The sequence below is a fragment of the Aphelocoma coerulescens genome, chromosome 11, assembly GCF_041296385.1.
Source record: "Aphelocoma coerulescens isolate FSJ_1873_10779 chromosome 11, UR_Acoe_1.0, whole genome shotgun sequence".
NCBI classification, from domain to species: domain Eukaryota; kingdom Metazoa; phylum Chordata; class Aves; order Passeriformes; family Corvidae; genus Aphelocoma; species Aphelocoma coerulescens.
The window spans coordinates 3,870,937-3,898,241 of record NC_091025.1 but is presented as its reverse complement, the minus strand read 5'-3'; the positions used below and the strand labels follow the sequence as shown (position 1 = coordinate 3,898,241).

The 27,305-nt window shown below is 41.0% G+C and overlaps 1 protein-coding gene across 5 annotated transcripts in view; it reads left to right on the top strand.

Moving 5' to 3' along the window:
* CDH13 (cadherin 13) overlaps positions 1-27,305 on the top strand; it is a 445,875-nt gene that overhangs the window by 395,720 nt on the left and 22,850 nt on the right. For 3 of the 5 annotated variants that reach the window (XM_069027120.1, XM_069027119.1, XM_069027122.1), the window contains exons 11-12: positions 16,963-16,992; positions 18,756-18,898. In XM_069027120.1, coding sequence (XP_068883221.1) covers positions 16,963-16,992; positions 18,756-18,898 — 173 coding nt within the window. Of the gene's footprint in view, positions 1-1,638; positions 2,527-16,962; positions 16,993-18,755; positions 18,899-27,305 lie in introns of those variants that run through there. The other 2 variants (XM_069027121.1, XM_069027123.1) reach the window with 2 other exon arrangements.

The window sequence follows — 27,305 nt, the reverse complement described above, 5'->3', positions numbered from 1 at the left end:
TCAAGTGTACATGTCAATGAGAAGTTAAAGGCCAAATTTAATAACATTTTCTACCTTGGGAAATTAAAAGAAGAACCTCACTCTGAAATCCATTATTAACAGTAGATCTTAATTAAACACAGTTATGGTTCTCAATATTTGACTGTGTGAAGAGATTGGTTTTAGTATTTTTTCCTTTTTTGGGATTCAACAAGTCCAGAATATTCAATAGTTAGGCTTTTAACTATGTGTAAATAAGTTGTTTACTGCAGTGTATTTGTAATTTTTAATTAGAGCAGTGTTGTTTTCTGGTTTCATGGCTTATCGTGGCAATATATTTTTATTACCTACTGTGCTCTTGGATTTTAAATTATTTATGTAAACATATTGTTTCAGTATTTATTCTCAGTAAGCAATGTGACTCAATGCTTCAGAAAAATATCTTCACAAGAAAAGTTTATTACAGCTCTAAAGCATATCTAATTCATTAAGTAGAATTAAAATGCAGCATTTGAAGCTGGAGAACTTAGAACCCAAACTGCATCGAGTTTCATGGGAACATGAAAGGCTGTAGAAATATCTGAAGCACTCTATGTAAATAAGGTGTATATTTGTGTATAATATTTATGTCTGCACTGAATCGAGCTGCCCCACATAGCACAAGTGGCTCCTGGAAGCACAGGGACACAAGCCCTGCTAGTCTGGAAATGGGAGCAAAGTCATTTATTATTGTCAGCTTCTCCAAATAACAGCTACTGGTCTGTCTGGAAGGGGATAGACTCTGTTTGTCTGGATATAAATTGCATTTTTCTGTGCTGCAAACTAAGTGTTAATGAGGCCTCATCCTGGAGCATCAGACCAGGGGGATGAGGAGGCTGAACCCACCTGAATTAAAAGTGATTGTGTTTGTTTGCTGCCTCAAAGGAGGTTGTAGTGATTTGGGGCTCAGACTTTTCTGCCCTGTCTCAAGTGAAAGGATGAGAGGAAATGGCCTTAAGTTTCCCAGAGGAGGTTCAGATTAGACACTGGTAAAAAATTCACTGCAAGAGCAGTCAGGAATCGGAATAATCTGCCCAGGGAGGTGGTGGAGACACAGATCTGGAAGTGTCCAGAGGTGTCTGGATGTGGCACTTGGAGATGTAGTTTAGGAGCTGGATCTCAGCTGAGGGTTGGATCTTGAAGATCTCTGCAACCCTGATGATTCTGTGCATGACTTGTCTTTTCACCAAGAGCCACTGGACAATGGACTGGTCAATGACTTTGAGAATGGGAATTTTTGCTACTGGGACACGTTTTGCTTTAGATTGGATCATCCTGACTTTGGGGTTGGTGCCTGTAGAGTTGGTGGGAGTCAGTGGAAATGTTCCAAACTCTAATCAGTGTCAAACATGATCTGCATGCTATTTGCCCAAACAAAATAAAATGGCTGCCTAAAGTTCTATAAAAAAGGGCTGAAACTACACTGAGGTAGGATTCATAGCTCAGTGAGTTTCTCCCAAATCTCAAATGGTTGAGAAGACTGAGGAGAATTCTCTGGAAAAAGAGAGTTTTACTTCTGTTCCTTTCCTTGGCTGCCAATCCCCTCCCTTCCACACAGCAAATGTATAAGCCATGAATTGCAAAGACAACTCAAAAAGCCTTTTTCATGTCTCTTGCCAGGATTTTTTCAGAGATCCTGAACCCCCTGTGAACAAGGATGAGGCTTCACATCACATTGCTCACAACCACTTAAGGGATCAATTTTGCATACTTTGTCACACATCAAGCCCTTTTAAAGCACTTTTGTTGCTAGTGGAGGTCAATAAACTTGCTTTTTTGGGATATGCTCCAATCACTTCCAGAAGTACTACATAATGAGAGAGGGATGGGATGACTTAAAGAGTGAATGCTTAGGAAGTAACACACTTAGTCATGGTTAAATATGTCTCCTAGAGTCTGAAGGACTTGTCTTTGATTCCTAACAACAGGAGATTTGTTTTCCTTGTGCAGACAGAAGAATAGCTCCATTGTTACAAATGAATGGCTGAGCCATGCTCTCAGCATGCAGCACCAGAGTTTTTCACTGTAAATTATACCCAGGAGCATCTCAAGTTGGCTCTGCAGTTTTATTTATGGCCTGCCTGAACCCAGCCACTGGGAATTTGTAGTGCATCTCTGGATCTGAAGTTGCTGCGTGTTGGGCAGTGTACATTGTTTTTCTCTTCCTTTCTCTTTTTTAAGTTAGATGGAAAGACAGGGAGAGACGGAATCTGCTTGAAACAAAGAAAAGTTTTTTCACTTCTGTCTTTGTAAAATCTGAAACACAGAAACACCAGCTCTGGAGAGCTGCAGGTATTGGGGTATCCAGCAAACAATGCCAGAAAAGAGGAGATTGAATCAACTCTGAAAGAAGGAACTTGGACAATTCCCTCATGCTGCACAGCCACCACATGTAATTGCAGGTTCTCAGTGGCCAACCACTGGCTCAAGAGTATTTTACACAGAACTCTTTATTGAAACTGTTCCTTGAAGGTGTTAATACTGTCTGAGTGGACAATTAATGTGATTCTTGTATTTTGCTATCATAAAACTGAAGGGAACAAATAGTAAAAAACTTGTATTGCCTTTTTTGTTTTGGTCAGTTTGACCAAACTCACTTCCACTTTTTGTTTACAGAGCAAAGTAAATGACCCCTCTTTCCACCTACAGCAATAAGGGAAAGAAACAAAATTGTTTCTGGAGCGGTGCTGTACCTCCTTTATACTCCTCACATACCCAGAACCACACTGATGTAACTCTGGAAGGGTGAAAACAGCTCAGGAGTGAAATCAGCCCCATTTTCCTGTGCAGAAGATGGTTTGTAGCTGGCCAGCACTGTCTGGATATATCACCAAAGCTGAACTAATGTGGAGGAAGCAGCTGGTTAAAAAAAGAAAAAAGAAAATAAAAATTTTCAGGTGGGAGCTACTGAGATGAGACAGAAGAGAACAAATGACTGGAATTAAATCCCACTGCTGAGAGAATTGAAACACCTGCCAAAGCAGGAATCCAAGCCCTGTAAAAGCTGTGGACAGCACCTGATGCTGACCATTCGGGAAAGCCCGTTCCATCTCTGTCAGCTCCAATAGCGGAGCTGCAGAGGAGCAGGATGTGCTTTTCCTCAGAGCTGTGAGCAGATGTTGATAGTCTGCCTCCCAAGCTCTGTTGTTCAGTCCCTTTGTTCCTCACAGGCATCCCCTGGCTGCTTTAATTTAGCACCGACCTGTCAGCACCTCCCTGCTCGCATTGGGAGGGTCGCTGGCATCGCTGATGCCCCAGCTCTTCCAGTGTCTCTCATAGTAAGGGACACCTCTAACTCTCCCCCAATGTTTCTTTTTGCCCTCTTCTTACTGATATTCTCTGCCTCTGTGTTGGAGTAGATGTTTGACCACTTCTTCGCTTCTTTCTGCTTTTGTATATCTTAATTTTCAGTGCTTGAAGCCAATCCCAGCTCACCCGTTCTTTGTTATACCAGTTTTTGCCTTGCTGGGAGGTGAGGGAGCTTCCATACGTGCCTTGTCTATGCTCATATCTTATCTTGTGTGGATTCTTGGCTCTCCCTAGCAGCTGCCAAGGTTTGGGGAAAGGTTAATGTACATAAAATGTTGGTACAGCATCTATTTCCTTGTCCTCTCCTGGTAGAAAAGGAGGCAGAGCAGGGAGGAGATTTTCACCCAGACTGAGTGAGGCTGTTCTAAAGAACACAGTCCCTCTCCTGAGGGGGGGGGGGGGGGGGAAAAAAGAAAAAAAGATCACTCCCTCTCTCCTTGATTGGTCTCTGAAATAGCAGAATTGTCTGAATTAAATGATTAAAGACTACCTAAAGCAGGGGGGCCAGGTATCCTCAATCCATGATTCATCGTTTTGCCCAGAACCCAACTATTGAAGCTAGATTTCATCACTCCTGACAATACTTGTCAGAAGATCCTCTTCTTAAAATTTTCCACTGTTCTACTCTGTTGGCATAAATCATACTTAATATGTTGATATTAAAGCTGTGGGTGATAGCATTGAAAATCTGTGTTTCCATGAAATCAAATAAGCCATAGTCACCTATTTCAGCTTGCCTTGATATTACCTTTAGAATCCTGAATTCTTGATTAATAAGGAGGAATGTAGCATTTAAGGGGAGTTTAATTAGACCTTCTGTCTTTATCCTGCATAACAATATTATGCCACATTATGATTTCAACCGTGTCAGCACTCAGAATGAATGGCTGTGAACTGTGAAATTATAGGGCACATTTTTCATGTCACCGACTAAACAATATTGCAGATCTTCTTGAGAAATATAACAATAGGATCTATCAGTCACAAGTTATGCTTGCAGTGGAAGGCAGATCTAGACAATAACTCACTTTGTCATTACTGTTCTCTTCTAGTCTCAGAAAAGGCAGGATTTTGTCTCTGGAAGAAGTAAAGAGTATCTTGATTATAATAAGTTAGCTATCAAGTTTGAGGACACAGTGTGAGGAGTCGTGTTGACAGGGAAGGGGGTGGTATGAATTTCTCTTAATATTTTAAAGCTGTTGAATTCTGGAGTCTCACTCAGGCAGGTTTGATCCTGCGTGAACGTCCGTGTGTAGTTACAGCTTTCAGTGGTGCTTTGATAGAAATTGATTTGGACTGGTAATAGATATAATTGGAGTTCCAGGCACCAGTGGTGTTTTATATGATGGCAAAAGCTGGAAAACCAAGCACTGAAATCAAAGTTTTCCAGAAAGATTGGTGCTGCACCCAGGCCTGGATCCTGCCATGAAGGGAAAGTGTCTAATTAAGCAATTCAGCACTTGTGGCTTTAAAGCAGGTACAGAATTTGGATGGCACTGAGCAGATGTTGTTTGGCACATTGTGGCCATACTTCATTAATTTGCCATCTCCAAACTAAGGGCAGAATAAACCCATGGGAACTCCCAGTTCAGGGCAAAACTCCCACTGAATCTGGGAGGAGGTTTCCATCTGGGAGCAGGAGCTTTCCCAAAAGCACTGAATTTCTGTTGTGTGTTTACAGCCACTGCTCTGTGGCAAGGCAGCCCCAGCCTGTGGATTTCAAGGTATAAAGGCCCCATCTCCTTTCAGGCTCACAGATGGTTATCCTTGGAGTGGAATTGAAGTTCACTGAAGAAATTGTCAGAAGGTTTAAGCACTCATTTTTACTAAATGGAGCTCTGCAATGTTACTGTAATAGGAAAAATGCCTTGCAGAGTTCAATTGGAATTTTTCTATTAACTTAGTAATAAGGATGCCAATTTCTGCAAAATAGTTTCTGAGTAAGGGTGAAATTATGCACTTTGTTAAGCAGCAGTAAGCCTGCAAATTCATTCTTGGTTCAAATGTGAATTACTAGGGACTGACTTCTTCCTAATTTTATGACCATTATACTCCAGGTAAATATGCCTACAGAGACATGCATGCCTCCTCTACATACAGCCAGAAAATTATTATCCATGGGATCCCTCGGGCAGCTCCTCTGGGTAGTGCTTAGCACCATGTCCCCTTGGAGATACCAACCCTTCTCACCCAGATTTCACTGAATACTCCAAACCCTGGAGAATTTTTGCACAATTACCTGTTTTAATGGGTCTGGCAGAGTACTGCTTCCTCTTTCACATGGGAAATTTCCACAAGAATTCTCACTGCCTAAGGCCCAGCCTCTCTGGAGATCCAGCCCCGGGTCGTTGGTAGCTTTTTACACAAATGCAGCCCCAGCCTTTATCTGATAATGCTTCAGGACTAAAATAAGGAATTTTTCTATTAGTACAGAACAAGGTGTGCAGCTTCTGGCCCTGGAATCCTCTATTATTAACCAGTGTTTGAAAATAATTTAGCACAGAAAGGAAACAACAGTGTCTCAGTTGTGCACATCTCCATGTCAAGGATGTTAAGCTGTGGAAACTGCTACAGAGCTTAGATTTTTAAGTGCAAGGAAAAAAAAAAAAGAAGGAAAAGACCCTAAAACGCTTTAACCTTTGTGTAACTGTGCTTTTGAACAAGTCCTTCTTTGTGCAGCTAGGTGAGTCTTTTCATTACAGTTTCTGTCATTTCAGGGGGAAAAAAACCCAGATTCTTTTACTTTTACAGGCTTTGAGGCTTCCAGTTTTTTGTCTGTCAAATTGAAACATTAAAATTCATCCCGCTATGATGGTCTGGACCTGCATTGAAAGTGGCTGGCAAAACATTCAGATCCCAAAAGACAAGGGAAAAGGGTGTGAGAAGTTTAACTCCTGGGGTCCAGCCCGGGGTTAAACAGCATGAATTAAGCAAGACATAACAGTGAACTAGAATTTTAGAAGATTAAATACACTCAATTCACAGAGCACTATATTTGTGTGCACTGAATGCAATGGATATTGAGCAGAAAATAAAACTATATATGGCCAAATAGTGGAATACTTTTGGCAAAATATTTACCTCATTGGTGCCACCCTGCAGGCAGGCAAGGCCTGGATTGAAAGTTTAGCAGCACTGTCAGTGTGGTAAAACAAGCAAGTCTCAATCTTCCATTTCCTGTCTTTTCAGTGCTTAAGCCCATAACATCTCATGAAAGCTCTTTTTGTGTCATAAATGAATACTTATGCGGAGCTTTCCCCTCTAACCTCTTCACATTTTCCCTCACTGGCCAATAGATTTCTTAAATGACACACAATTTGTCATGTTGTTTAATATATGTCTGGGGGGGCTTGGTTATTATGATGATGAACCTGATACAAAAATTGTGCTGTGCAGAGTAGATTTGTTGTGGGTAGCATACCAGAGCAAGCCCTCAGATGCACACAGGATGTGTACCCTGGCAAGAAAGAAGCTTTTTAACCTGCAAAGGGAAATTACTGAGACTTCTTCAGCATGAACTCACCTCTTAGTATATAAAGGATAATTTTTGGTAAAGAATATACTTTAAATTTTTATTTCCTTGAAAAATACAGGGGGGTTTAATATGTTGTATATTATATATAAAAATACACCTTGTGACTTTTTTTTTCAGAATATGAAATTCCAGGAAATAGGAAGTGCAGGATTTCATTTTGGTCATCCTCTATTAATATTTAGCTGTGCAAGGACAATTTTTTTTTTACAGTAACATCACTCAGACAAGGGATACTACAATGAACATCCCCTGAGTGAACATAACAGAGTGTGGAATCTGAGTTTTAAATGTTTTAGTTCAATAGGAGGAAAACAGTGTTTTGTTTTCTAGCATCCCTTGGATGTTGAGTGTTATAGGTTCCTATAGGCAGAAAGGTGGGGAGGAAGGAAATTCAGCACAGCAACCCCTAACAAATGGAACAGCCTGGACTTGATGACTTTAGAAATGAAACACCCAAGACATGGTTATGCATAACCTTGAAACATGATAAGGGCCAGGTGGGTAAGAGACATCCATGGTTTTAGAGACATTCATGGACAGCTGTAATGCCTGAGAATCTGATTCACTGAGGTTAGAAAAGATAAGTCACACTGCCCTGTTCATTTTTCATGGTCATTAAAGAGAGGGAATTAGGCAAAGGAACAAAACTGTCTGAAAATAAAGGAAAAGATGTGATATGATATCACACATTGCTGCAACATTCAGGACAGAAAGAGGTCTCATATCTTTTGTATAGTTCAATGTAATCGGTCAAACAAAACTCAAATAGGGCATTGTCCATTCTTACCAAAAGAATGAAAGAGAATTAATTAAGTTTCTTTTATAAAACTGCACCCATGAAGTACTTAGTGTATTTGAAATCAGCTGGAAAAAAAAAAAAACAAAATCTTAATTTAAGAGTTATTGTTAGCCAGGAATAAATGTGCCTTTTTCTTCACATTATCAGGTGGTAATGTAATTTTTCCTTGGATATTATGTACTCACATTATCAAACACGCTACTGAATTTCTCACCCACCGTTTCCTTTTCTTGTTATTGATGCTACAAGGTTGGAAAGTGTTTTTCCTTGGTGGGTATTTATTCCTCTGGGCTACGTAAATATACAAAAGCACCAGGACAGTCTATTTTCCTACTATGAATACAGTTCTTTTTAAACAAAGCTAAGCAAGAGAACTAAAAGGAAAAACACAGGAATTTTTGCATTATTGATAACAAAGTGACATATTTTATTTTATATTATCTCCTGCTCTTGCACTGTCTCACAGAGAATTCAACTTTTATAAGAGATGCTTAGGTTTAAATAGGCAACAAGCAGTTAACTCCTAAATAACAGCTCCTAATTAACTCCTTAATTGCCATCAAACTGTGACCAAAACCATTCTGATTCGATTCCGTTTCATCCTGGAATGGTTTGCCTGGGTTTGGAACACCACATGTCTCCTCCCTGAAGTTAACATTTAGCAAGGCCATGTGAAGGGCTGGAGCCAGGACAAGCCTTTGATTCCCAGTGTCATGCCAGGAGTTAGAACAGGCTGTGGTGGAGTGCCCATCCCTGGAAGTGACCAAAGCCCCATGGATGTGGCACCTGGGGACACAGGTTAGGGGTGGCCTTGGCAGTGCTCAGTTAATGGTTGGACTTGATGATCTTAAATATCTTTTCCAATCTTAACGATCCCGTGGTTCCATGACTCTGTGTGCCAGCAGGAGCTTGAATTTCCAGCACAGGACTCTGCCTCTGTCCAGCTCCCTCCTTCAGGGACCCCGTGGGGGACAGAGGGACAAGTAATGTCATTTTGTTGGTTTAGAGCTGTCATTGATGCTATGGTGGGTACGGATGTGTTGGTGGAACCTTCCAGCCTCGCTGGCAAAGCTCTGCCTGCAGGAACACGGAGCTGATGGGAATGCGTCCCCGTGTGCTCCGAGCTTGTCATGGGGAGCTGGTGGCAGCAAGGGCTGTGGCACCCACAGGCTGTGGCAGCAGGAGCAGCAGTGGCTCTGCAGGAGAGGCTGAGGGTGCTGCTGCAGCCTCCTGAGGGGTCACACAGCTCTGCTTGCTGAGCAAATCCCCTCTATGAGATGTCAGTTCTAAATTCAGCTGTTATTGTGAACGGCAAACACAAAATATCCTTCTGAGGCTGAGCTCTACACTCAGCAAAGACCACAATAATGGGCCAGGCGGTGCTCTAATGTGAGAAAAACCCCAAGATTTAAGCCAGGTTTAGCTTGGATCAGGTTCAGCTCAACTCCCAGGATCAATGTTTTCCTTTTCCTTCAGTGAAGTCTGGACTCCAATATGGATCTTTGCCACTCAAGATTATGCCTGTCAAATACATGAAAACACACTTATAATCAGTGGATCAGCAGCCAATATCTCACCAAAATGAGTGTCTGGAGGGAACCCTGCAGCAGCAGCATATTCAATCCTGGCTGTCCCATCATGTTTAACTAGAGCTGGGGACAGTGCTGTGTGCTCGACAGGGAGAGCAGAGGGAAGGAGCAGGGCTGGAGCTGCTTTTCCTGCCAGGCCTCTGACTGCAGCGTGCCAAGGAACTCGGAGGATTTCCTAAATCAGCAGAACATTATTGCTCTCCCATCATCTCCGTGCTATGCCTTGGGAATAGCTGAGTCTCAGAAACCAGCCCTGTGCAAGTTCAGCCAGCTCGGGAATCCCCCAGCTCTGTCAGCCCAGGAAACAACTGCGATTGCTTTTCTGGCACTATCAGCTCCTTCACAGATTTTCTGTCTGAATTGCAACTTCTTGCACAGCCAATTTATTGTGTGTTAAATTTTGTCCTTTCTTATGCTACCCCTGTTTTTTTCCTTTGAGCTTTGTTGCCAGGCTAAGAAAATGCAAGTGAAAATATTTATGCTGGTTCATCCCTTTCAACCCAAACCGTTCCAGGATTTCCTCTAGCACTGTAGAGGTAAAAATTACATATAGTAAGGGTTAGGATGGAGGAAAGTCATTCTGTTGATAACTCTGAGTGCCTTGGGAGTAGCCAGGAGCTGTGGTCCCAGGGACCATGTGTGGATGCTCACATTGAGACACTGCTCTTTCCATGTCATTTGTGAACATTCTTTGGCTCCCAAAGATCTGTCATTAACAGGAAATGTTGTTAATGTTTAGTATCAAAGGAAGTAATTCTGCTAAATCTGCAGGAGTAGATTCCCAAAATGTCCCCCTTGGTATTTCTTGCTCCTCTGGCAACAGGGAGAAAAGCCTGTGGCAGTTCTAGACTTTATTATTAATCATTTTCAGAGCAGCAAGATGTTATTCCCCATCACTGGGATATCCAGTGTCCTCCAGATTTGTATTGGACTGGAATTCTTTGAAAAGTACTGATGAGAAAAGGCAACAAAAGAGTCAAGTGAGTGTGCAAGAGGCAGCTGAAGGTGCCCAGGGGTGCCTGCTGCTCCCACTCTGCTTTGAGGCATTGCTGTAGTGAGGGCTTCTCGCTGGCACAGGACACAAACCGTGCTGAAATGATTATTCAGCACATTTGTTACCCTTCCCTCTTGGAAATTAATTTGCAGAAACATTAATTCACTTCCTTGATTAAGAGATGAGTCCCAGAGTCAATAGCAGCCAGGCTGGGATTATGTTTGGATGCCCAGGCTCAGGATGCAAACTGTGCTGAGCTCCCCTGCCCTGCCCCTTTGGGAGGTGTTTCCAGGCCAGGGTGTTTCCCCTGTGACTTTGGTATCAGTCAGGGCACAGCTGAGGTTTCCTGGAAGCTGCCAGAGCAATTCCTGGCTGGGAGCAGCCAGTCCAGCAGGAGCTCTACTGATCTGGATAGATTAAAACTTCACAGTGTGAGCCACTTCCAACCTCCTTTCTGCCCATCCCTTAGAAAAAAGAACTGGAGAAGCTGCAGAAATGTGCTATTCCATGGCTCTGTTCAATACTGACATTTCAGTGGTGGATCTGCTGGGCTCCTATAAAAATTTTCCAGTTTTTCGAAGCTACCAGGATGGTTCTTGGACACAGGGAGCAGCAAATGGATTTGCAGTGGGAGCAGCTGCCTTTGCTGGAAGCACAGGCACAAAGAACAGGCGTGTGCAGAAACTTTGATAGAGTTTTGCTGCCAAAAACCTTCTCTGGGTAGTTTGTAAAAGACCCTGCAGCTCATTTGATGTTGATTAGCTTTTGAGGCACAATTGCTACAATGAGAAAACTTTTACTGATTTGCATGTGTTGACAATTATTCTAACAGTAACAACCTGATTATACCAGTGTGTTAGTCCCAGATATGGTGTATTATTCCCTAGCTTTAGGAATAATTCTGGTACTTATAGCCTCTGGCTTCATTTAACCATAGCCCTAATCACTTCTGATTAAAACATACATAAATGAGTTTGTGGAGGTTTTTTTTGTTACACCTCAGCTTCTAGGATATTTTTTTGCCCCGAAGGAAAAAAAAGAGAAAATTAGGTTTCAGCATAGAGAAATGTTTGAAAGACTGTACAATAATAACAAAAAATATTTTCATTTCCAGAGCATTTTATTTAACCGCCTCATTAATACAATTTTATTATTTTCATTTGATTAATTGCTGTAGGTTTTTGAGTTTGGGTTTATTTTATTATTCTGGTTGCTCCCGTTACTTTCTTCCTGTTTACCAAGGGGTTTACACCATCATTTCTCCACACAAATAACTAATTAGTCAACCATTTTCTCATTTGATATTTCTCAGTGGCGGGGGACTGAAAACTGAATTTCATCTAATTTTTCATTCTGTTTTGCTTGTATCATTGGAGATAGACAATTGTGATGAAAGCCAGCCTATTAAATCCCTGATGTGACAAGCAAAATAAAGCTGGACTGAGGAATCTTTATCTCAGATGGGGAGATGGGGTGCACCAAAGTGCTCTGCAGATGGAAACAGGAGCAAATCCTGCCTGTAGTGTGGCCACAGCCTGCAACCCAAACCCTCAGGCCACAGGAACCACTTCCAGGGCTAAAATCCCTGAGATCAGGGCCAGACAAGCACCAAGGCAGGGAATTGTGATGCCTGTTCAGACAGAATCAGCATAAAGCATCTGAAAACTTAAGTCTGGACATAAACTCCCACAAACTCGAGGGACACTCTGGGATCACCCAGGAAAAAGCTGCTGCAGGGAGTTACAACAAAAGCTTTGATGCCCCACCTGCAGAGCTGAGGGATTCACCCTGGAATGCATCCAGGTTATCAGAGAAATGTGAGTTTTCAGTGACCAAAAGCGCACAGAGTCACCTGTGGCACAACACTGATGGGAGGGTTTTAATTTTTTTTTTTAATTGTGCTCTAAGTTTACATTTCCAGCCTGTGAAAGTACAGACAGTCTGCAAGCCCATAAATCCATCCCACAAAGCTGAAAAATGGCTCTTGCATAAATCCTCAGTCTGCAGTGAGTTTAAAATTGCACCTGACCTAACATCTTTCTCAACAGTGTGGCCATAAAATGTGATTTATTTCAGGTTTAAGGTTTTAATGATATATGAATATGATATATTTATTCTGATTAATAATAGTATCGATTGCAGTTAAATTTGCTTTTCTACATTTTTGATTTTTATTTTTTTAAAGAATCTAGCTGAAGTAATTTGAGCATGTCCAAATGTCTGCAGGAGAGCACTGCAGGAGGTTTTTCACAGCCTGCTGCACATGTAGCATAGAGCCACACTTTTAGGGCATTTGAATCCGAATTCAAATCTGAATTTGATTTAATGGTAAAGAAAGCTAACCATGCTTAGCTTGGCAGCTGGAGTGTGTAAATCAAAGACGGGCACTAGAAAGTACAAGCAGAGGACAGTTCAGATTTTATTTTCCTTTCTGACTCTCTAACAACCTCTTTGGAAGATTGGGTTAACTCTGTGTTAGTAGAGCGTGCTTACAAGGAATGCGTTTAGGCCAAGGTTTAGGCCAGACACCGTGAGGTTTGAGTCACAACAGGTCCTGAAAACTGTCAGTGACGATCTCCAGAGGTTCCTTCCAACCCCAACCTCTCCGTGATTCTCTGGAATCACAAAGTTAGACACACAGACAGTTCTGCAAGCCTTGAGGATCAGGAATCAGAATGCATGGTAACAATTGACAGGAAAAGATCAGGAAAAGCCCTTTAGTAGAGTCAGCACTGCTCCCTTTATCATTTCTCTTAAAACCTGGCCTGGAGTTCTTGAGATGTCTAAATGCTTACATTTTGTCTCACTAACATTGTGTGATGAAGCATTTATGTTTTTGTTTTCCCTTTGATATGAAATCCTCTGGTTGCCTTTCCTGTAATGGAAATGAATTCAGGTATCCCAAATAATGCCTCCCTTCTGCTGTCAGGACAGGCTTTGTCACACTAAACACAAGGGCCACGAGCTAGTGCCCTGTACAAAGCTGTGTTTAGGGGGTGCAGCAGAAGATTTTGGGCAGCAGCTTCATATCTGAGTAAAAAATGGAATCCAAACCTCTGTATTCCCCTGCATCTCGAAATTAGTCCGTTTAATCAATCCATATTGTTCTTCAATATCTGAAAAAAAAAAGTGAATCACAGAATAATAGAATGGTTTGGGTTGGAAGAGCCCTTAAAGATCACCTCATTCCAACCCCCCTGCCCTGTGTAGGGATGTCACCCACCAGACCAGGATGCTCCAGGCCCCATCCAACCTGGCCTTGGCAAATAAAAACTCACAACTGCTCTGACAACATTCTTCCAATGGCTTTAATGCCACAAACATTTTAAAATTAAAATTAAAAAAAAAAAAAAATCTCAGAAGTTGCATAAAAATGATCTTTACAAAACCAAATGTGAGTATAGTTACAGAACATTAGCTATAATAGACATTAGAGAATTGTTATTATTGTTTTTGTTGCACACGGGGTAGGAATAAGAGACCCAGCTGTGCAAGGCTGGGAATGTACAGATATTGATGGTTTTGTCCTCCCCAAAGCTTATAACCCAGACCAGCCTGGGAGCAGGAATACCTTTGTTATCTCATAGCCAAAAAGCAGAAAAATTGCCGTGCGTCCTCAGTAATGAGCGTGGGTGTGGTTCAGCTGGAGAATTGCTGTGCTGCAATAAGGTTCCCTTTCTGCTCTTTTTGGTGCCATATGCTGCCGTAATTAGTGCAGGCAAAAGGTAATGAGAGCACAGTGGAGAAGAGGGAGCTCCATGGGAAGCAGTTGATCTCTAAAACTCTGCATTATGTCATCCCTCTATAGAGCACAATGCAGTTTTAATCCAGATTTTTAATGTTGCACTTATATTTTGGGAAGTTTTTTTATCTTTCTCTGAGAAGCACCACTGCTTCCCCAGGTGTGCATCTTCGTGCTGTAATTGCTGCACCAGTCTCTCCCAAAGACCCGTTCCAAATACCACTACTCCTTTTTCCAGGGGTGTAGTGGATCATGATTTTTTAACCAAAAATTCATATTGGTTTCATTTAAAGATTACAGAATATCTGTATTTAGAGATTTTTTTCATTCAGAGACAAACGGGTTTTTCACGCTGAACTCACAGGCACAGATACACAAAGTTGCCTTCTCCATTATTATTTTACTTGAATTGCTCTGGAAGAGCTCACAGAAAAAATTCAGGTGCTGCCATTACATGCTGCAGTCCCAGCATGAGCAAATGTGAATAATGTGAATGTTCTTCATTCCAAATGCAAACATGCAGCTATACTTAGGGGAAATATTCGGTCACTGATTGTTTATACTTATGTTGGTGAGACCAGGACCCATAAAAGGAGCAGGTATGAATTGGATGTTGTGTATGAATAAATTTGTTGTATTCCTGAGACTGGCTTCTGCCAGGCAGAGTGAAATGGTGTGAAAATCTTTACTATCAGTGTCTTATCACAGAATGTTTTCGGTTGGAAGGGACTTCAGAGATCATCTTGTTCCACCCCCTGCCATGGGGGGCTGACACTTCCAGATTTGCCCAAGACCAGGAAGTAAACATACACATATGGATGGGTGGGTGGGTGGGTGGGTGGGTGGGTGGGTGGATGGATGGATGGATGGATGGATGGATGGATGGATGGATGATAGAGAACATGGATTTTTGCTCATATGGGTTTGACTCTATTTCAAACATAGGTTAAAAAGAATTAAGGAGATAGGCAATTTGAAAATGTCAGGAAATATCTTTCTGCATCTTTAGAAAGCCACTCAAATATTCTTTTCTGTTCTGTCTATCTTGGTACTTTTGATGTCCCTTCTTGCCCTGTGCTCTCAGGCCTTTTGCAGTGATTTACAGATTTTATCCTTTTAGCAGCTTTTCCAGGCAGAAATACATCCTCACCATTTTAATCCTGAGATGAGGATGTAGCATGAATGAAAGGCTTCCCTAATTTCATTTTGGTGGAGCTGGGACGCAAAATCCAGGCTATGAGTCCCAGTTCAGCCAGCCCAACCTTGCTCCCTGCTGCACCATGGTGTCAACAGCTGCTACAGTGTACAAAGCCTGACTGGAGGATCAGGCACTGATTCCAGGGACCAAAGCCACTGCAGCCTTTCTCTCCTGTTGGGAGCTCTGGTGTCCCTGTAGGACACAGCTCGAGCAGCCTCCAGATGCACCAGGCTGAAAATCCCGACGCTGACAGAATCACTGTCCTTCCCTCTGGTCAGTGCCACGTCAGGCTGGCTCAGATGTGTCATTCAGCACACACTTGGCACTGATGCATTTTGCCTTCCTTTCCTTTCTGTCAAGGCATGAGAGCTGAGCCCCCTTGACTCCACGTGGGAAAGGTCTGGTGGACACCAAGCTCTGGAAGTCCTTGCCAAGAGCAGCGTCTGAGTGTGCCTGGCTGCTCTCCTGTCACACCCTGGGCCATGGCACTGTTGTTTGTGAAACCCTGTTTGTGGTTAGGGCAGGGTTGTGGCTCTGGTTGGATTTCTGTGGCAGTGTTACACACCTCTGCACACCTTCTGTGACACAGCTCTGTTCTGTGTAAGCATCTTTGTTAACTGAGCCACCAGCCAGAGGCACCAGGCAACCCCAGGAGCTGCTCTCAGAATTATTTCCCTCTGTTGCAGCAAGGGGAAGATGCCATTTATAAGTTTCAAATTATTTCCATATATCTGCTACTCTATTTGCACCAAATAGACAAGTGTGTATTTTGATTTGTGCTCTGTTCTGCATCCATAACCTCTCTGTGCCTCTTTGTAGGGCTGTGTTTAAGGTGTGCACTCAAACATTGCAGCAGACAATTTCCAGCTGAAGGGAATTGTTTTTGCTGCTCTCTTTGCAATGCCTGGCTTATAGACAATGCCAGGCCATGAACCCAGCACAAGGAGGTCACAATCAGAACATGTTACACCCATTTTCCCCTGCCCTCTTGGCATGCAAGCCCTTGGGAACTGTGAGCTTAAAATTTATTAAAAAAAAAAAAAAAAAACAACCCACAATGAAATAAACTCCAGGAGCAGCACTAAATTTCACTGCTGTAAAGCAGAATAAGACCAAAGAGTAATTGGCACACCAGAGAGCACAGCTCTGTGTACATCTGATGTATCAGTGTGTTTAGGACTGAAGAAACAGTAGGTACATGCAGGCAAGTTCATGTTTAACCACCTAAAAAATGGTCTGATTTAAAAGCTGCTGTGCAATCAGCACATCCCACTGAAGTCAAAAGTGGGAAGTGAATCTTTGCATTCCAAACTTCTGTCTTTATCATGGTTTTTATGATGGGTCTATTCTAAACCTTTGCTAGCAGAGCCCTCAAAAAATGGAACAAAGAACAATCATCTTAACTGTACTGCAATATGCTCTTACAATAAGTAAAAAGTGTGGTGGGAAAGACAAAGTACTACTTTTACAATATCCTGTGCCAAATTACAGGTTATACAATCCAGTTTTTTATTTGCACAGCCAACAGTGCTTTGTAGAGCAATCAGGGAAGATAATACAATCCATTTTACATTCTCATTACTTTAGAAGTGTTGAATCCTCTGAAATGGTTTCGGGGTTAATTGAGAATTTGCAGTTTTACAACAGACTAGGAATTGTTTAGGCTGCCCTTGTTTCATATTTTTGTGCATACCTTTGTTGCAAAGTTATAAAAATAACAATAAAAAGAGAAACAAAGAAGTGAAATGAAATAATGATCTGCACTGTTGCCATTCCAGGCACTCATTTTTGTGGGAGATAAAGCTGAGGTATTGATTAATGTTTAAATGGCTATTAAGTGGAAGGACATGTTGGGCTGATGGAACATCTCACTGTGCACTGTCTTCCTTTGATTCTTTTCCACATATTCCCTAAGGGATAATTTCTGCTCCTGGGGAAGCCAGTGGTGAAGCTCTGAGTTACTTTTCTGCCAGCATAAATAAGTCAGCTATTTTCCCTATTTGTCTCCTTTTCTGCATGAATTCCAAAAGTTCCTGCTTTCCAAATCTGCTCTTTAACTTATTTTAACATAAAAACAGCTCATAAAGATGTGTAATTTTTCCTGGCTGTATATGCAGAAGTTTTGATGCTCACTCTGGCTGCCTGAGCACCAGAATGTTCCTGTGCACCACAGTCAGGCTCAGCAGCACCCAGGAAGTTGCATTTTTCAAGCCTGAAGCAAAGCTGTGGTAAAGAGCAGCAGCCTGGACAGGGCTGTGTGTCATCACTTCGTTAGCAGCTGACATTTTATTTTATTTTACCTCTTTTTTTACCCCCCAACAATGTGTTATTTTTGTTTATTCCCTCACAGTTGCACTGATAATTTTTTTTTTTTTTTTGGCAGCATTATCACACAGGAGTTTCAGGTGAATTCACTTCCAGGTGAATGCCACTGTGAGGCACTGCCTTGGCACAGCCTCATTAAATAATTACAGGTTCCATGTCAATTACTGGTAATTTAAAATGTCTATAAAAGTTTTTATGGTGGTTTATGACCTATAATAGTTCACTACAAAAAAGATAAACAGGTCATTATCCCATGTATTGATTATATGATTGGAGTTTTGCTTTAAAATATTAACACATTTAATTGGAGAGGGAATTGGTGTCAGTTAATTCAGTTCTGTGTTGTTCTATTACTTAATATATTTAACTGAGTATGGAATTAGGCCCTAATCATGAACATTCTTACGTTTATTGCTTCAGCCAAGCAGGGAAGTTCCTGGTGTGTAAACTCCACAATCTCTTTAAACATTTCCAGTTTGGGGGGCTGAATATTTGTGCTGATTAAAGGGAAAAAGCACCGCAGCGAATTTCATGTTGGGGGATCTTGGAGACAGCATTTCCAAACTCTGATTAAGGCAGCATGGATGTGGTTGAATTTAATCAGCAGAAGGAGGAAACTCCAGCTCCCAGAGTGCAGAATAAATGTGTGCAAACAGGGCTGGGTGCAACCACCTCCCCACAGGCCTGGTGAATTCACTGTCTGACTCTCTTTTTTGCTGCCATTCCCCACAATTCAGTAAATTTCCAGCTCACCCAAAATAACTAATTGTAAAAAAAAAAAAAAAAGAAAAAAAAGAATAAAATTAAAACCACTCAAAAAGTAAATTAAAAATACAATTTCTAGTCCAACTGGAATTCTGAGTCCAGAAAAAGGAGGACTGTGATAGGATTCATGAGGTCAGTGTGGATGCAGAGGCACATTGGAAGTGTTCTGGATGTGTGACACAGCAGCAGGAAACAGCTCCTATGTAATGTCTTAAATATTGATTTGTCTGCTAAACTTTGGGACATATATTTATCTCCAAAGGAATTGACTCAAACTTCTCTATGTATCTCCTTCTGCCAGCTAAGCCTAACCACACTGAACTGTCTCTAAGGGAAGGCACAGGGTTTAAATTGCATTTTTGAAATATTGAGAGATCCGCTCATAAAAGCCACTGAGTGCAAAGACAAATTCCTTTGCAGTAAAGTGATTGTTTTGTGTTTAGATGTGTAATTTGATAACAATCTCTGCACTTTTATTCAGGTATTCAGTGTACAAGGACCCAGCAGGGTGGCTGGAAATCAACCCTACCAATGGCACCGTTGGCACCACAGCAGTCCTGGACCGGGAATCTCCCTTCGTGCAGAACAACGTCTACACTGCTCTCTTCCTGGCCATAGACAGTGGTAATCATTATTATTATTAATATTATTATAATTAATATTTTTATCCATAATATCCTTTGGTTTTCCTGCTTGAAAAGTTCTGTTCTGAAAGCTGCATGTGTAAAATTAACCATGTGCTGCAGCACCTCCCTGCGTGGCCTCCTAAAGGTATTAGAGATCACTGTGGAAAACAGAAGAAAGAGGAATTACCTTAGAACTTCAAATTTAGAGCAGCTTTAATTTAGGTTTATACCGCACACATTTATTCCTGCGCTGATGTCTTAATGCTAGGTGCAATTAGTCTAGAAACATTCTTGGAAAGTAATAAATCAGAGTTAATAAATCATCCTAATCAGAGTTAATTTCTTCACAGTATTTGAGCAGTCAGCGTGCCTGAGGCACCTAAATACCAATAACAATGCATCCTTGATATGCTGGATTATAATCTATTCAATGCAATAACAGTGACAATAAAAACATGACTAAACCCCTTGTTAAAATGCAACAATTTTTGCATATTGTGTGTATTAAAGTTCCTTCTGTCAAATAGAATCCAAATTAAGCTATCTAGGGAAAATTCAGTGAGTGACTTTGGAGCAGAAAAAGAAAGAGAAAATCCTGAACATTCCAAATCTCTTGAGCTAAAGGCATAAAATAAATAAAAGATTTGCCTGTAATATTACAGCTAATATGCTAACACTTTTTCACAGCTGCAGCTGGTTTAGCCCTGGTGATGAATTGTAAAATGCTCGTTTTAAGAGAGCAATTCTACATTTTTGTAAGCACATGACTCAGGGAACATTTGCAAGGCCTGACAGGAGAAAAAAAATATCACCTTATGTAGAACAGAAAAAAAATTCTGCTGAGATGATGATTTACTTATATATTAATATACATATTTTCCTTAGGAAATTTCTGTGGGGAAATGTAGCACTAAACATATTTCTGTCTTTTACTTGCTATTGGATAGAGATTTTTTTTTTTTATTTTTTTAAATGCATCTTAAAACCTGGTGCACTGGGAAATGTCATCTCACAATGAAAGTAAAAATTTGGGATATTACTGAGGGGTTACCTAAAGGACAAAGTTGTGTTTTAAAGGTGAAGTCAGACATTGTCGAAGAGAACAGATGGAGAAAGAAACTGAGTGTTTTTGACTGTGGGAACCAGCCTGAGTAATGTGGATTTTGGGGAACACTTTTGTGCTGCAACTCAGGCCTTTCTCATTTATGCAAACCCAGAGCCTCGCTGCTTTTAGTTCTGATTTTTTTTTTCCATTCTGGAAAAATGAAAGAAGGGAAAGCTGTGCTGAACAGCAGAGCAAGAGAAGGATGGAATCCTGTTCACCTGGGGTACTGAGCCAGCACCTGATTCCAGCCCCTGTAACTGTGCTTATCTGTGATTGTGCAGCTCTGTTGGGGCAGGAGCTCATCTTCTCCAGCACTATAAACTCCTGTGAATGCAGTGCTTACACACCACACGTGTGCATGCAGGACTGTCATGCTAAGGGGTTAATAATATGGCCCTTTCAGAGCACTGCACTCCTGCAGTCTGCAGCCCTGCCACACGTGGAAGTGGGAATAAGCAGAAGAACTTAATTAGCTCATATTAACCTTGTGCCCTGTATCACCTTTGGATTAATTACCAGGCAGCTTGGGGAGCACATTAAACTTAGAGATGGGCTGGCAAGTGGAAAAATTTTCTGCTGGCCTTCATGAATGACTGTGTGGCTAAAGCAGCCAAGGAAGTTTTGAGTTGATCTCAACAGCTTGGGGGTCTGCCTCATTCCCTGCAGGGACGACTGGGACTGATGATACCCCCAGAAAGTGTTCCCAAACTTGTTTCCAGGCCACTGACAACGTGAACTAGCACAGCTGGGAGACCCAGTTCATCTCTCCAGCCATCAGAGCTAATGTCCAGCTTGAAATATTGCATTAGACAAGAAGCCAAATTGTGGTAGAATGATATGACATGAATACAGAATTATTTCAGGACTCAAAAAGAAGGTTATGTTAACTTAAAAAGGGGGAAAAAAATCAGATTGAATGTAACTCTCTGCATTCTCTTCAGAGCAGCATTGTCCACAGACTGCAGATCTCTTTCTTCAGGGTAATAAGTGGAGCCTGTCTAATACCAGTGGATATGCCTGGGACTTCTCAGTGAGAGGGCAGCCAAAGGCAGGATTAAAAATTGTCAAATGAAATAGGGTAATAAAGTGAAAATTTAGAGGCATTTCCAATAAAGCAAGTCATTTGCTTGGGTTAACAGGCTTGGGGTGAAAAGGGAGGAGAGGAAAAAAGAAATACTTTTCAAGAAATTCTTTTTTCAAAAGCATTCAGTGGAGGTTTTTATTTCCTTTGGCCTCTCATCTTATGTCTGAGTCAAATCTGAGATGTGCTGGCACAGGCACTGAGGAAGTCTGAGCTGCCATAGGCTTTGCTTTCTCTTCCTGGGAATACAGAGAGCTCAGGCAATGCCCAGGGCACAGCCCAGCAGTGGGAATGGGTACCCAGAGCAGCTTCCAGCAGAGCAGGCACTGCGAGCTCTGTGCCAATCTTTACCAGAATTTATAGTGATTAACTCTAAAATCACATAAACCCTTGTACTTAGACATTGCTGAAGTACCTTAGCCATATCCTAAACCATAAACATAAATATTATCTAGTGTTCATAGCATTTAGATTTTATATGCTTACAGAAAAGAATCTGTTGTCCCATTGCGTTCCATGATCACCTCTTTATAAAATAACTTAGTGCATTTGAGTGCTGTCCTGGGTGAAGAGTGGAGACAGCTGAAAACAAACCCCAGAGTGATCCTTTTTCCATCCCCTTTTGCTGATGTCAACAGAGAATCTGTCATCAGTTCCAGCAGGCATTGGCTCCTTGTTATTACACTCCAGTGCAGGGAGCAAGTGCCAGGGCATTATTTTTAATTTGTAAAGTGTTGGATATTTCTGTCACAAGTAAAACCTGGAGCTCTGTGCTTGGTAGTTCTTTGTATAAATCCATCACACCTTTATCTTTTTTTGGGATGTCACAAAACTGTTCTTTACCAGTAGGACAGTAACAATGAATGGGGCATAGCAAATGGAGTCACTCCACTGCAGGAAATAATTTAGCTCTTTATGAGGTTCTTTTTGACCTTTATGATATTATTTCTCAGCATTATCAAACTAACTGCAGGTAGAGGTGCTAAAGTAAGAATTATGTTATTCCTGATCTAAACAGTTCCTGTACCTTTCCAAACACTCTTAAAACAATGTGTAACAGCAAATTTGATGGAAACAGTGTTAATTTATAGATAATAAATTTTGACCTTTTATGGGGGCGCATTACACTTTAAAAATTACTTTTTGGAAGAAATACCCTAATTTTCTCAGTACATTTGATTTCAGTAAAAGGTCAATGTAAGTGTCTTTAGAATTTGAAAACTTTTTATTAAAGACCTGTGTGGACACAGAGTCTCTGGCCTATTAAAGAAGAAATTAAACATTGGTAGGAAATACCATGCAGCAGAGTTAACACATTACAGTGTCATGAACTGTGTTTAGTCTGAGAATGAGCTGATAACGGGGCAAAGTCAGGTTCATGAAAACTTGGGAAACATCAGAGATTTCATTCAATTAACAAAATTGCTAACAATGGTACATTTTATTTCCTGGATTTAGCCCTCTAATCACTGAACCCAATGCGGTGTCACAGCATTATTGGGAGCTTTTCTGCCAAACACACCTGTGTGAAACACACAGGAGAAAGCATTTGAGTTTGAGAAACCTGCGTGGAACAAACCTTCCAAATGTGCTGTGTGACCGTGCTGTGGTGTCATCCTGCAGGTTCTGGTGCTCACTGGGAAATTTGGGATGAGGATCACAAAGCAGAACACCTGTATGTTTTTCTCATAAGGACAGCCATGCTAAAAACTCTCCAGGAAAGGTCTTTTGTTCTCCTGTATTCTGAGAGTTTGAGTCACAATCTAAAAAAAGTAAGGGAGAAGTAAACCATGTCTGGAGGTAAAGATAAAAATACCTGGAAAATGTGTGAAATCTTTAAAAGATAAAATTAGTTTCTCCCTTTCCTTTTAGAGGCATGAATAATAATTTATCCCCAGATTTGCCTTATTTATGCAATAATCCCTTTTTTTTTGGAATTAATATCCCATTTTGTTGCTTTTTCTATCTCTTTAGAAACAAAATCTTTGGTGGCTTGAGTCATGGAAAACCCACCTATGCTGTCCAAGACTGTCATGTGTAACAAATAATGACACACTCATCTTGCTGGTCAGGTTAAATGCAAACTGAAGTTGAATTTCACTTTTCCAATGCCACCCCAGTGGGGTCCCACCCACCCAAAGCCAGGGAGAAATATTCTCCCAGTGAGAGAGTCTGATCCAGTGTGAGAATTCCAGCTTCCTTCCCTGCCATTCCTATCACCACAGGGCTGCTGGGACAGAAATTGGGAACATGAGAACTTCTCTGCATTAAACAAAGAGAATAAATGTCATTAAAAGTAGCTTTAGGTGTGAGTTCAGGGTTTGCCTTGCTCTACACTTTGCCAGTTAAAAAAAAAAAGCAACTTAGACCTTGCCTCTCTGACTGTGGCCAGTTGTACTTGTGAGCTGTGGCACTATTTCAGTTTTCCTCAGCAAAATGAAAAAGTCCTCAATCAGGGTCTAATTTTCCCTTTTTCCCATGTTTCCAAGGCCCAGTTGAGCCCAAGTAATCCTGGAAATCCCATTTATTGTGCAGATCTTGGCACTGCTAATCATTAAAAATAAACCTTATTATTCTGTACTCTGTGTGGTGAAGAGTAACACATAACACCCAGAAAAACCTGGAGGAAAAAAGAGTTGTGTGGCATCTTGCAATTAGAACTTTTTCTTACATGTATCTAACCTGTCTTCTCGCTTCATGATGTACATAATTAAATTACCATAGATTGATTCCACCTAAAACACGCTATTTTTGAAGAAATCAGGCAATTAGTTACCATGGCAACCCAATTAAGCCAGTTTTATACCCCTTATCTTAATTGCTGTATTAATTGAGAAGAGAAAATAAATTGAAGACTCATCCTTTTCTTGCCATTTTAAATTTCAGTAAAATATGAATTGCACACAAAATATTGTTTTAATTTGTCATCACGGGCCCATGATTAGAAAAAGAAATTAGAATGCTGAAAACAGTATTTAAGACGGATGGCGTGTGTCAGTAGCAATTTGATATGCTGAAAGAGCTGTGCTCTTTTGAAATGTAATTACTCAAAAATAGGAGCTGCATATATTATCTGAGGGGATGAATGAAGGGTTGTAACTTTGGAAGATTATTTATTTTTTGTATTTTACAGAGCATCTCTATGTTGATATATATGGAAAATGCATAGGAAATTTGAACTGATGGGGAGTTAGGGACTGAGATGTCAGCATATGGCTTTGAGGAGAGCAGTTTTGTGAGCAGCACACCCAGATTTTGGTGTCTTCCCACTCTCCTGGTTCCATTTGCTTTGGCTGAACCATTAATAGGGCTCAGCCTGAGCATGGGATGGAAGGGAACAGGGCTGTCTGCATGGGATCCCTGCCTGCAGTGAGGGGACTGCTGCCAAAGCAGCGAGCACACACAGATTTTCTGAGCGGAAAAACAGCATATGGAGGGGGAAAAAAACCAACATGAGGGATGAGACAGAAATTTGTGTTTAGATTCTCAGAGCAGCATCATTAGGAAGCATGAAAAGCACTGTTCTCAGAGCTGTCGTTTGAAAAAGTGTGTGTAAGTCATGTGAGGAGCAGCTGAGGGAGGCTGAGGAGACACCTTACGGTTCCCTACTGATCCCTGACAGCAGCAAGGCTCCTCTCCCAGGCAAGCAGCGACAGGAGGAGAGGACACAGCCTCGAGCTGTGCCAGGGGAGGGTCAGGCTGGACATCAGGAGGGATTTCTGCACTGAAAGAGCTCTCAGGTGTTGCCAGGGAAGGGAAGAACTCCAGGGACGTGGTGGAGCCACCACCCCTGAAAGCGTTCAAGAAACCCCTGGAGGTGACACTCAGAGGTTTGGCTGAAGGCAAAGGTGGGGCTCGATGAGCTTGGAGGCTTTTCCAGCCTAATTCAGGGTGGAATAATTCATTCTGTGAGTCTGTTTCAAAGAGAGAACAAAATGTTATCTGGCCTAACCATGCACTGCCCAGTCTGGCTGCTCCAAACTTCTACAGCGCTCTTCTCTTTCTTTTTGTCTCCTCCTTCAGGCAACTGTGAAACTGAAAATAGAGAAATTGGTGAAAAATCCACTCCCAAGGAGATATCCGAGGCAGTCCTACATTTTACAGTTTAATGGCAGTAAAATGAAGGAAATTCTGTAGGTTCTGTAGTTCCAAGCTGACCCCAATGTGACAGAGATTCAGACGGAGTTTATGGAATTCTGGAGAGAGAAGGTTTCATTCAGGGTGGGCCAGGGGAAAGGTAATTGTGCCAGAAATTAACAAACCCACACTCTTAGAGGATTTTTTCCATGATGAAATACGAAGAAAAATGGTTCTTTCTATAATTGCTCCCTCATTTTGTATCCTTGCAACTTTGTTACCCTGCAAAAAAAGGAGAAGCAGTGGGGGGGGAAAGTGTTGGAATTGACCTTTTGGGGTCACATCAGTGATAGTGCAAGTGGATTAACAACTGCTGCTAAATGGCAAACCATAAATATTCTGGTAAAATTTGGAATAAGTGAATTTCCACTCTTTCAGCTCAAGAGGGAATCCATATGGCAGTGGGGCCCTGCTGGCCCCAGGGCTGAAATGGCCTTGTAATTCCTGCACCATGGCATAAAAGTGTATAGAAAATTTGTAATAATTTGATGGGTCTGGAAGCTTAATTTAATAAGAAGAAATGAGTACAGAAGGTTTTGTTTTTTTACCTTTCATAATGATCAGGTGAAAAGAAACAGTTCATCTTCCATTCTTCCTAAAATCTCTTAAAATAGCTTCCAGAAATGCCATGGCTTAGATCTGTGTGGCAGCTGGATTCCCTGGAATGGTTGAATTTTCTTCTTTGGAAATTTATCAGCTATTGCCAGAATCCAACACTTCTGATGTTCTTAAATACATAACAAAACAGAAAACACATTAGTTCAAATTAAATTCCTTTTTTTTCACATTTGTTTCTAAGTAGATTTTACGTAAAGGCATTTACATAAATATTCATTTGCTATAAGACTATGATACAAACCATAAACCTAAATATAAGTGTAAACACAGCTTCAGGGCCTCCCAACCCTAACACCTTTTGACTTCTGTGTCTGACATTTCTCTTGTCTGTTGATTATCAATGCTTTGTTCCTCAGCCATGCCACTGGACAATTTATATTATTTGCAAGGAAACTGACTTTCATCTGGTTTATTTAAAGCATGTGAAAAAGTACTTTTTTGTGTTTGATAATCCTTACTGTCCCTTGGGCAACTTGCTCCACCTGAGATCAGGTTTGGTGTCAAAATTTAAAAAAAATCAAACAAGAAGGGAGAATATTTCTTGAGGATTTTCTGTTGGTTTTCACAAATTAAATGAAATTGTATCAATATTCTTATTATATTAAATTTGCTTTAATATAATTTGAATATTAAAAAATAATGTCCTATTCTCAGAGAAAAACATTGCAAAAAATACACTTCAGTTATTCCAAAGAGGGCTTATAATTTAAGACTTTATACTCATAATTCTGATATTATTCTGTACAGCTTTTCATTAAGATTCAAGCATTAAAAGTATACAGAATATCTTTTTCTATAAGTTTTCCTTTCAAACTATTTTTTTCCAACTGGATGTAGAAACATGGTCATTTAGGCTGGCAGCACTCAAATCCAATTTAAAATCCACATTTCCTGGTAACAGCCCCTTGCATTGGAGACTCCAGCACCAAGCTATGGCTTTGTTTCAGGATGAAATTATCCATCCTTCAGCCTCTGTTTTGGCAGCTTTTACACAAATCAGTGATGCTCTTTCACTCCTGTGATTGTCGTGGTGTATTCCCAGATGCGCCACTTGTGGGAGTTTGGAATTCTCTCTGTCCCCAGAGGCTCTAAAGGCACCCAAATAATTAAAGTGCTCAGCCTCAGGAGGGGTGGCCAGTTCTCGTCAGTGGCAAATATGGGATCAGAGCTCTTTGGAAAAGCTGCTCCCAAGGATTGCTGGACCCTTTAGGTCTTGCTTTGCTCATTAATTCTGCTTTCAGACACAAGGTTTGACAATAAAAAATAGAAGAAGTTTTAGTTTGGAATTAAAATATGCTGTGGGTACCTTCCCTTTCAAAATCAAAGGCGTCTGGAGATCATGGGATTTTGAATTATTTCAACAGCATAATACTGTCAAATTTATGAAAGTCATATATTCCCAAAGGATGAGTTGTGACCATTTTTGCTTGATTCATTTCTTGTTATATTTTTATGACACGCGTG